Raw genomic sequence first — 11,708 nt, 5'->3', positions numbered from 1 at the left:
AAAAAAAGGATTTGTTATGACAATGATCTTTTGGTATGTGGTCATAATAGGAACTAACGCCATATCCCACGAAAAAGTATTTTTGGACAATGGAAAACGTACGTCCTGTCAATGCCACAAGATCCTTCTCGACAAATGTACAATATTGTGAAATGGGTCGAGCCAAGTCCAGGTTTAAAAAGGCCACATTGGAGCAAATCTTCTAAGGCAACAATACTGCTATTTGAAAGTTGACTTGTACTTTTATATGTACAAGTGTCTAATAGCAATATTGCTTTTTAGATGATTTGCTTAAATGTGGCCTTTATAACCGCCCAGAGCGAATGTGAGGATATGACGTGGAAATTTTTAGGCTGCCACGGCGGTGTTGGTGTTGTTGTACTGTCGATTGTGTTGATTCTCTGGTAATCCTTCTTTGGAAGAAGTAAAGGTTCTTCGGAAGCTGTCGCGGATGGCAGAACCCTTCTTGTAGGTCCACTCGCGCCTCCTTCTGGATCCCAGCATCCATCCCGCGAAGAACAGAGCCACAGCCAATATCAGCACCAGACTCCAAGCGACGTACATACCCGCATCTGAAAAAAAAGTATTAGGAGAAATTAAAAAATAAATTGTAGTTAAGCCAAATCGGGAGAGGTCTGCTGACGGCTTGAAGACTCTTGCGAATGAACTATTAAATGAACTATCCCTTTTTATTTCGAAAAATTCAGAATAAAATAGTCTTCATTATAAAAGCTGTCTGTGTCAATTACTTCAGACAGAATAGATACTGATAGCTATTTAAAAACATTTAAGTACTTGATCTGTTTGGTGGGCCGTCGGGATGGTCAGGTCGCTCAGTGTGATCAGGAGTATCAGTATGGCCGGGAGCATCAGTGTGCCCTGGAGCATCAGTATTGCCAGGGCTATCAGTATGACCAGGTCCAGGCAATGAGAGCGTGTGATCAGTGCTCCTGGCTATCTCGACATCCTGGCCGGGGATCCTCACGACGACGGTCCACGGGTGCTGCTCCAGTATGGTGGGGTTGGGAATCCTGATCTCGCAATGACCTCCTGCAACCACGCTGTGGTCTTCGTAGCCAGTTGGCATGTCTTCTGATGTGAAGCCTTAAATAGAAGAAACATGTTAGTAGTGTTAACTTGATGAAGCTCATCAGGCAAATTGGTCTGGTGGAGGAATTTTGGTGACGGCCGCAATAGACCTGCAAAGGTCGCAACCTCATCATCCAAAAAATGGTTTTATAAAGTTTCGACTTAGCGTTATTAATTATGTTAATGTATAGGTTACGTATACCTACAGGGTATTAGTGATATTGTAACGTTAATACTGAGGAGGATGATTCAGACCATGATTCTGAGTAAATATATCAAGTGGAATTTCCTGTCGGAAAAATCATGATTTGTTTTCGATTATTTTTTAATTAAGTATTTTAATTTCCATAATTTTGCGACGGAAAATTCCACTTGATATCAACTCAGAATCATGACCTGAATCATCCGTTAAAGTTTTCATTACGATGTCACTAACACCCTGTATGTTATATTGGAGGGGATTTTCTTACCACGTTTCTTATCCTCAGGTAGAGATTATTCCAATAAACTAGGATTGTGGAAAGAAATATTGAAATATTCAGTAAATGTTTAATTTACTATTATGGAGTCTCTCTTACCCAAGCCATCAATGCGAACGAAGCGACAGTAGTCGAGAGACCGCTGACTGTGGACTGAAGCCATCACCACCAGAGTATTTGTGGAGTCATCCAAGTGGTACTGTTGCGCTACCATCACAGCTGAAATCGTTAACGTAATTGTATTACTGCTTAGTTTTTCATAGACATCATCACTAATGTAAGAGCCCACACTTGTAGGTGTAGCATTCTCCAGGATGCTACTTTATAGGGTGAAATAGAGCAGTGGTTTCCCTCTTGCCTTCCGCCCCGCAGTACTATTTCTGACGCGAGTGTGATGGCGCTCAGAGTAGTAGATAGTGTAGAGTAGTTTTTTCGAAGTATATACAAATAATAAACATAAGCTTGCGTGATCCGTGGTACAACATACGGTGACTTGTCGATTGTCATAATGGTTTGCAATTTGGCTAAGGCTCATCATAATCGATTACAGAGTAAAGTATGCATGTTTACCGTTAATAATGACATTGATGCTGGCTCGCTGTTCGGGCTCGTGGTGGTCGTTGAACCCGACGTGGCAGCTCCATGTACCGGAGTCAGTCTCTACCAGCCCTGAAGGGAACCTGATGCTGCACTCGCCCGCGTCCAGCCCCGCGCCTGCGTACTCGAACGCTCCTGTAGTCCCTACAGATTACGTTCATTAGAGATTATTCCAATAAATATCTTTATTTCCTCTACATACCTAGCTTTACTACTGAAAAATAAATACAAAAAAATGATTACTACTGACTTTGTATTCGCTAAGTCTCTGTTATGTAAATAACAATCAAAGTTTTATTTTAAATCTCCGAGACTGTATGCTGAATGACACGGATTTAAATTTCGAAATTCCAAGTCCGCATTCCACTACTATCCTAGATTTATGAAACGGCTGTGGAGTAAGATGGCGGAGTACGCTCCTGAGGCTTCATCTGCTGATAGCAGTGGTAGACTAGGTCCGATACGATCCCGACGACCCGATCACTCTAGCCATAGAGGCAGCCAATCAACTCGCGACACCAAACACTTCAGGACCCCGATACCGACCCCGCCGGCGTGGTCGACGATTTCCCTTAATCAGCGCTTATTACTATCGACCCACTAGAGTAGATTAAATATTTTTCCTCTCAGACGACGCCCTGAGCCGAGGTTCGCGCCCAACTGGGCACCCTCAGGGCTGTTGTCTTAAACGTTGTACTGGGCAAGAGCCTTCAGCGCTCCTCATTTGTCCGGCCAAGTAGTTAATGCCATCTGCGGCAAATCTACAATAAGTCGCGTAAACTAGGTTAACGTCCAAGAAGTAAGTAGGTAAGGAAAAAATAGCCGTCTTACCAGGACTAACGTTGAAGACGGTTCCATTTTGCGCTCTGAAGTAACAGTATCGGATGGCAGTCTGTACGGAGCAATGCATGGTCACCACATCTATTTCTATAGCGGTCACATTACTGGTCTCCGCAGTCAGGGTCGGTTCTGGAAAAATATATAATTGAATAAAGAATGATCCCAAAAGGCAGAGAAACGCGAGTCAGTCATGAGCAATATCATGTACTCACTTTAGAACCCTGTCGCACTATCATAATTGACGTTTAGTGAGACTTACGGTTTAATTTGTCAAAAAAGTTAATGTGACATAGTATCAAAGTGTATATATATTAATGCTCGTGACCGTACACTTGCTAATAACACTGAAAAAATATTTACATTACCATTATAACAACGAGCAATAGCATTCTGTCGCGTCGAACAATATTTCTCAATATGGAATGCCCATAGAACTATTTGTTTTCTATTAGAAAAGATTTAAGTGTTACCAGAAAGTAATCGCATCGCTGCTGCTTTTAATCGGTCCAGTGTATAGTAAACTTTAGGTCCTGAGTGTCCTAATACAAAATAGTTCTTGATTACGTTGTTATAGGAGCGAAAATGTGGGGACGTTAATGGGCTGGTGATGATGATGGTAATGACAGAAAAAAGGTCAAAAGAGACGTGGCTAAGTACTCTGTTCATCTTGCGATGGAAGTATCTCTGACAATTGGGATATAATCGTGAGAATATGTTCCGTTACCTGATACAACAGCAGCAGCAACCTCAGGGTCCATCATGGCCCATGGGCAGAGCACGGTCAGGAAGCCGTAGTAGATGTCCTCCTCGGTTTCAATGGCACAACGCCACAAGCCCAGATCTTCCACCTGAGGGTTGGTGATCCGGAGGCCGCAATGATGCTCGCTGGATTCCAGGCTGAAATAGACGAAATGGTTAAGATTATAAATAGTACATTAAATATTAAGCTTGACAACACACACCTCCGCCTCACACAACACCCTCCAAGGTCTGGTAGTTAAATCTGAAAGTCCGGGTTCGATTCCACGGGGACTTTGTCGAAATCACTTTGTGAGGCAAGGACTTTGCATGCTTGAATAACCCGATTGTCCGAAAAAATAAGATTGGCCCGTGCTTCGGTAGGCACTTTACACTTACACCAACCGGCAGTGGAACAGGTAAGTAACTCTTCGTAACATGTGGTCCAATTCTGGTTATTTTAACAAGGATAGGAGATCGATAGAGAATCGCGGTGTGAGGAATGTCGCTAAGGCTATACCACAGGATATTCGTGACATCCTAACGAATACTGAGAGGGATAATTCAGACCATAATTAACATACTGAGTGGCTCCGCTGGGGAGTATGCTCTGCAGCGAAGCCACTTTAATTAGTTGTTTTCTTTAGTACACTATGTCCGTAGTACGTACATCGATCTATAGATACTTCAATTTACAGGAAGAAAACATCTCGAAGTATACAAACTGAGTGGCTCCGCTGGGGAGTATACATGCTCTGCAGCGAAGCCAATTTAATTAATTGTTTTCTTTCTTATTATAGCACGTACACATAAAATCTTTTCACGTACACTATGTACGTAGTACGCACATTAAACTGTATTGTTTTCAACTGAATTGGAGGTGGTGGCCCCGCGACAGAGCATCACACCCCCATGCCCTTAAGGTACGTCGTACAGACTGAAATAGGTACTTAGGTATCCAAATCGAAGGCGGGGGAGATAGCACAGCTCTATGTGGGGTAGTGAGCGTCACTTCTATTCTTTGTATATTCTGTATAATATTCTTTGTTTAATCTGTGATATAATCGTCGCCTTATAGGAAAACCATTTTAGCGACATTTTGAAAAATCACATACTTCTAGGTAATGCGGTGTAAATTTTTACCCGGATTGAAAATTTATGGTAGGTAAATTTGTAGTTAAATTGAGGTTTTGTTGCCATAACCTCATAAAGCCGAGGTTTCCAGACACAATAGTAAAACAATGGAGTTTGGATTTTAAAAGGACTGTCGGCGTTACGACCGTAAGCACGTGGTTTCCACTATTAACACGTTCACTGTGTATGAACCACTTATGGGATAATAAATTTGAAACTCATACGTGCATGTCCCATATGTGGGGCACATTTGTTCTTGCCCTAGTGTGTCTCTGTACATAAATATCAATGTGTTTATCAAAAAATAACATTGCACGTGAGGGGTTGATATCTAATTTTCAGTACACAGTGAACGTGTTAAGGCGGCAATATACGTAAGTATCTTACCTGGCTGCAACGCTGTGGTAGCTGTATCTGTCTTCTCCGACCCCCTGAGTGACTACTATTATTTTGCCGGAGGGGTCCCGGAATTTGCAGGCCGTGACATCAACGGCGCTGGCCACCGAGCAGGTCAGAGCCACAACTGGCTTGTTCGTTTCCACCGATGTTGTCACCTCCGCCTTCGGTACTGACGACATATTCGTTAACAACATTACTCATTGTTGAAAAAATAATTTATAAAGCGTTCTTGTGGCAGCTTTTAATTATCAAAATTATTAGTACTTATTGATTCCTGACTACCATTTTAATTGATAGTCTATCGTCCATACAAATACGAGTAGTATCATTTTTTAAAGGAACTTTAATCCATACTTGTAGATAAGTCCTATGAAACATAATAATATCCTGTCACTTACATATCTGTACAGACATATCCCTTGACGATATACCTAATGTACTTACTCTCTGCGTAGTACGGATACTACGACCTTGTCCAAATTCTAAAGACTCCAGCTTAATCTTTATCATATTGATTAATGGAACGTTAAAAATTGGTTATTGCACAATCTTCTTTAATCTGATAATCGTTTATCACTTTATGTAAGAACTGCCAAGCGTACCTGCATCAGTCACATTGAGGACAAATTCATGAGTTTCGGTCAAGATTCGCCCTTCGGTCGCGACTGTCATCCGCCATACTCCAACGTGGTGCTTTGTAACGCGGTCTAGAACCAGATTGCAACGACCGAAGCCCTCGAACACTGTATTTCCACTAGGGTTCTCAATCCTACAGTAAATAGCATCTTCAGGTCCAATTGTCTTGTTCAGCGGAGCATCTCGAGTCAACAGCAGATCTTGGTCTTGCAATGCTGATCTCGCTGCAAGTTTGAAATAGATACAAAGGAGAATGGGCGAAACTGGTCCAAGAACCTCCACTGATGAGACTAATATGTAAAGAAAGCTTATGCTTTCCCTATGATTACAGATTTTCTTCCAGATTCCATAACTAGATACTTACATCATTCATCAAATCTGGAATCGATTTTAGTCCCCCATTGTATTTTATCATATTTTTAGCCAAGACAAACATGGACGTAGAAAAAGAACCCCGGGACAGAATCTGATGGGACTTTGCCAGGGACAGCATAATCTTTCATTACATAATAAGTCTCATCAGTGGAGGTTCTTGAACCAACTTTCATACAAATGTGCCAATTATTATTTATTTATATAGAGAATTGTGAGTTACCTAAATTAAATAGTAGACAAGTTAATTGTTTATTGTTTCACTTATTACGGACGGCATTTTACTAATTAGCCGGAATTAGGTGATGACCTTTAAAAAGGTCCATAGTTTCACCATCTCTGTACCATATGGAACGTGAAGTTGGCGACCCGGCTGGGTCCACAGAATACCAGTATCGGCTTATGCTGAGTGAAGTCCGTTTATTCGGGATGTCTTATGCTAAGTATTATCATGATTATTTCTTTTATAATTACTTAAGTAATTTTGTGTGTTTTTTTTTCGACGTCATTATATTGTTGCCTGTGTGCGGCGTCCTTTAATAATTTTTTTTTTTGTTATAATTGTTGATGTGAATGACGCTTATTACGAAATTGATAATAATGTGTATGAGATGATTTGTCACTTAGATTGTAAAGCTCTTTTTAGATCTAAGAGGCAATTCACACAGACTTACGAGTAACAGTGACGCGAATGGCAGCTCTGTAGGTGACAGCATTGCCATAGATTATCTGCCAGTTACCGCTGTCGGCAACCGTGAGCCCTCTGACGATGTAGCCACACGACCTCACGAAATTCTCGTCTACTTCTGCGTTATTCCTGAAGGGTCCGTGCAGAGAACACGTTGTGAACAGGTCTGTGGGGTTTGCCAATCGCACATACAAGTCGTTACCCTCAGCAACGACAGCCGTTTGTGGCACCGCTTGCACAGTCTCTGCAAGGCAAAAGTACGGGCGTCATATTGAGTTTTTCTATAATCCACGTCTTTTTCATTAGGATTAGAAAAACAATAAAAACTAACAGCTATAACAGATTGATAAAATGTGAAGGTAAATCAAGATTATCCTTATCATCATATTGCAACATTCAAAATAAATCGCTGAATTGTAAGCTGAATAGTCAGTTATCTCTATTATCTGCCGTATTTAATCTAAGTCCTCAGACGTGACTTGATACGCGTAATGTTCATCAATAAGTATCCTGAATTAAAACTACCTTCAACATTGATAGTAAAGCTTAATCTCCTTTCGATAAGGCTGCCTCGTTCGTTTTGTCTTGAAATGAGCATCCATTCTCCAATGATCGCTGCGGCCTCGACGCGCACACGCACTCCGCACGACATGCCCGATCCTGTAATCATTTCTACTCCAGGCAGGTTAAATCCAGCCATAAGGATGTACTGTAGGTTATCCGGAGTTCTCAAGTGGCAACTCTGGGTGAATGCATTTCTGTTCAATGTTATAGAAGCCGTATGCTGTGCCCCAAACACCGTAAAGAAGTTTAGGGGAGACAAATTTTCGACGATTCTTGAGTTGTCTGGGGTGGGATTCCTTGGGTCTGAAAGTAAAATGGATTATCGTTAAAAAAGTCATATTCTTTTTAACATTGATTCAAAGTATTTTTTTTTTCAATACTCACCATCAAAGATGATGTTGAAAGGAAGTCGCGATTCATTGAATAAGTTATTGCGTCTGAATTTTCCGATGAGCAGCCAGTCTCCGAGCAAGTGTTCGGTGATGGGCCCGACGTGGATGATGCAGAGGGAGCGGCTGCTGCTGGTGGTGCTGGTTATGTTAATGTGCGGCAGCACAGCAGACGTAGCCTCGTTGTACCTTTCTCCGGTGTTTGTCACAACTTCACACAAGTCACGAGTTCCCGTTCCTGTTATGTTCACCGTCATTATATTGCCCATGTTGACTAGCACGTCTACCGCGGCCAAATTTGTCACGTTGTAAGCTTGATTGAACGGGTTCTCTTCATCTGTTAAAATATTGAACATTATAAACCTTATAGTCTGCAGCAGCATTCATAATGCTTACATTTATTATATTTTTTACCCACCGTAAATAAAAACATTCAAGGGTTGCTCTAATAAAGTGAATCCGAAATTGGAGGCGAATGTTCCGTATAGAGTCCAGTTGCCAACAAAGTCTCCATTTACAGGGCCTATATCTATGCGGCAGACGCTGGTATCTCGGAGAATGACGCGCTGGAGTCCAGGGTAGTCGGAGTTGGTGATGACTGCCAGATCTTCGCCGGCTGGCGTGATGAGGTGGCAAGTTTGGGCAGCTACTCTACTCCTGACCGTAGGCAACAAAGTCATGCCAAAGTGTATGGGCTGATTGGAAACGGCATTAGTAGTAACATCCCAAGTCGCACTTGGGTTGTTGTTAACTGGAAATAAGATAACAGTGTAAATAATGATGACATTCAAAAGAATTGATTACATATTAAAATATTATTAATACAATGAATAAATACTAACTCCAACTGATAACTACGGGTTGACACCTTTCTTGAGTTATTTGTCCAACTGTATGTCTGCCACATAGCAACCAGTTGCCTTGATGAGCGTCTTCCAGTGGCCCAATGACAACTCTGCATGACACGAAGTGGGTGCTAGAGGGGAATGCCTGAATGCCTGCCGGGGTCTCATCATTGAGGCTAATATTAACTCCTTGCGGGGTACGCACGTAACATACTTCATCATAGTCTTTCCTGCTCAAAGTTATAGTCCTTTCAACGCCTAGACGAGCACTGTAGCTGATTTGGGTTAACGTGGTAGTTATAACTTCTGTTTCCACAAATGCTTCTTCGACACTGTTGTTATTGCTATCGTTGCCGTTACCATTATCGTCGGTACCACTGTTGGTTTCTGAAAAATAAATGCGAGATCTTTATACCTTATCTTCTGAAAATGTATTGTCACTACTGCCCAGATTTGAGTTACAAAGAAGTAACGAACCTTGAGCATCAACAATGACATTAATACGACTTGAGTTCTTATTGTCTGCGGTTTCATATGCCAGTTCCCAGATACCAGCATCCTCTTCCTGTATGTCTCTGATGGTTGCCTGGCAACCGACCAACGGGTTTGGATCTCTTCTCTCAACTTTACCGTTTGATTGATCATTGGGTGAAAGCTCTATAGTATCTCCATCTCGTGTGACATAACAGCGGGTTACTGTTACAAAATTTGTAAATATCGATACTGGAAGGTCTTCTCCAACTTTCACTGTTATGTCTATAACACTGTCATCATTACCATTGACGGTATCTGAAAAATAAACAACAGTATCGTTAAATAAGCTTTTTTTTTGACGTGACTTATTGTAGATTTGCCGCAGATGGCATTAACTACTTGGCCGGACAAATGGAGAGCGCTGAAGGCTCTCACCCGATACAACGTTTAAGACAACAGTCCTGAGGGTGCCCAGTTGGGCGCGAACCTCGGCTCAGGGCGTCGTCTGAGAGGAAAAATATTTGAAAGAATTAATCGACCCTAGTGAGTCGATAGCAATAAGCGCTGAATTAGGGAAATCGTCGACCACGCCGGCGGGGTCGGTATCGGGGTCCTGAAGTGTTTGGTGTCGCGAGCTGATTGGCTGCCTCTATGGCTAGAGTAATAGGGTCGTCGGGATCGTATATTACGTCTTTCGGACGCCGATACTTTTCAGTACCGTCTCTAAGCGGAATGTATTCGGAAGCCGCAACTACCAGGGGATTAGGGTGGTGCGGAGCAGAATCGAAAAAACGTTTGGAAGCTAATTTGAGCCATTGGGCAATGGTTGGCAGACCTAGGTCAATGTGCAGATTTTCATTGCGATTAAATAAGCGAACCAGGTGCTCTGACCGGCGTGCGTGTATGGAACGATTGATCAATGATGAGGAAGCAAGAGAAGTGTGTCAGGATCGAAGCAAATGGAAATCCATAGTCTCTGCTTACCCCGATGGGAAGTAAGTGTGATTTTATGTAAGTATGTATGTGTCATTAAATACTGTTTCAGTTGCAAAAGTACAAGTTTATAATCATAATCGTTTCAAATGTTCACAATTTTTCTAAGTATTATTATATGAAACTAATTGTACCTGCTTAGTTACGAAACATGCCCTTGAATATTTTAATATTTCTCTTTATTAATATAATCAATCTACTTAATCGACATACTTACATAGGTGTAACTAAGCGGATTTTATTTTATCAATTAATCTTAAATACACCTATTTGCTTTTTATTATTTTTATTAGCTCTTTTCTTTTTAATTGTAGGAAGTACAGGAAAATTAAAAAAAATGATGTTTATTTTACCTAACATTTAATCTCGGAACAAAATAAATAATAAATAAGGTATGCTTGGAAAACGGTATTGTAAACTGAGTGGAAAGTCGATTGTAAACTAAAAACATAACCCTCCTCCTGGTGCAGTCGGGAATAAAGGGAATGTAACAAACCTGAAGCAAGTTGGACGTCATCGTAGGTGCTGACGCCACCTAGAAAAATTGAAACCAATAAGTATAGTAGTTAATAAGTATGTATATTCAATGTAACGCCTATCTAGTAGGGTATATCTCTCTCTTTATTTAAGAGCTGCGCTCTTGTCGGTGGAGCAATCGCCATTCCTCTCTTCTTCCCGTCAAAACCTTCACCTCCTGATACGACACGCCCTGCTCCTTCTCTCTTTATTTTTCTTTTTTTAGTAGGAGATATAAATGTCATTTTTTTTAAGACATAAAGTAGCTCTAAATAAAGATTGTGATCTAAATTGACATAGCACAAATCTGCAATCATATTCAATTCTACTGAATCACCCTCTCAGTATTCATTACGATGTCACTAACACCCATAATAATCTTCGCCAAACAAACAAAACACTGTTTTTTTAAATCACAAGTGAGGTAAAATAATGCTTAATGCGCTATTGGATAACATCAGCACTTATTAAAATTATATTAAAAATATTAATAAATAAAATACGCTCAGCTCCGTGGAATTATTCCGGTAAACTTTATAATAAAATACAATTGTGTCTATAATTTGTAAGCGCATTAAAAGAAAAAAAAAGAAAATAAATTTATAAAAGGACGCTAAAGATATCAAGGTTTATTATCCTTAAAATGTAGATGTAGGTTACCTGCTAGAAGCAAAGCGCACACGCAGACAATGTTCTGCCACCGCGACAGCATTTTCTCACTTCGCTGCCTTCGCACAACTGCGGCTGTTTTTATAATCGCAACCATTTAGACGCACCCGATAAGACGCGACATATGTCTAAAGTTTACTAACCTCTGTAGAATCTTTTAATCAATCACGTATAAGTGTACCTGGCTTGTCTACAGTTAATCTGTGGATTTACTGCGACCTGTTCGTCCGAGGAACCGCACATGGCCGTGATACAGGGGCTTTAAGAGTATTTATTTCATCTAATA

The 11,708-nt window shown here is 40.9% G+C and overlaps 1 protein-coding gene across 1 annotated transcript; it reads right to left on the bottom strand.

The window, feature by feature from the left end:
* Nucleotides 1–324: 324 nt before the first annotated feature.
* Nucleotides 325–11,505, bottom strand: LOC126380293 (uncharacterized). The gene is made up of 16 exons (XM_050029604.1): nt 11,414–11,505; nt 10,734–10,772; nt 9,248–9,559; nt 8,768–9,157; nt 8,344–8,676; nt 7,921–8,262; nt 7,498–7,839; nt 6,959–7,216; nt 5,879–6,136; nt 5,265–5,445; nt 3,730–3,902; nt 2,997–3,134; nt 2,139–2,309; nt 1,668–1,787; nt 796–1,104; nt 325–572 (listed from the first exon to the last, which is right to left on the bottom strand). The coding sequence occupies exons 1-16, from the start codon at nt 11,463–11,465 to the stop codon at nt 349–351; spliced, it is 3,642 nt and encodes a 1,213-aa protein (XP_049885561.1). The 5' UTR covers nt 11,466–11,505; the 3' UTR covers nt 325–348.
* Between the last annotated feature and the right edge of the window lie 203 nt (nt 11,506–11,708).

This window comes from Pectinophora gossypiella, chromosome Z (genome assembly GCF_024362695.1).
Source record: "Pectinophora gossypiella chromosome Z, ilPecGoss1.1, whole genome shotgun sequence".
NCBI lineage: Eukaryota > Metazoa > Arthropoda > Insecta > Lepidoptera > Gelechiidae > Pectinophora > Pectinophora gossypiella.
This window is presented reverse-complemented; position numbering and strand designations above follow the sequence as displayed.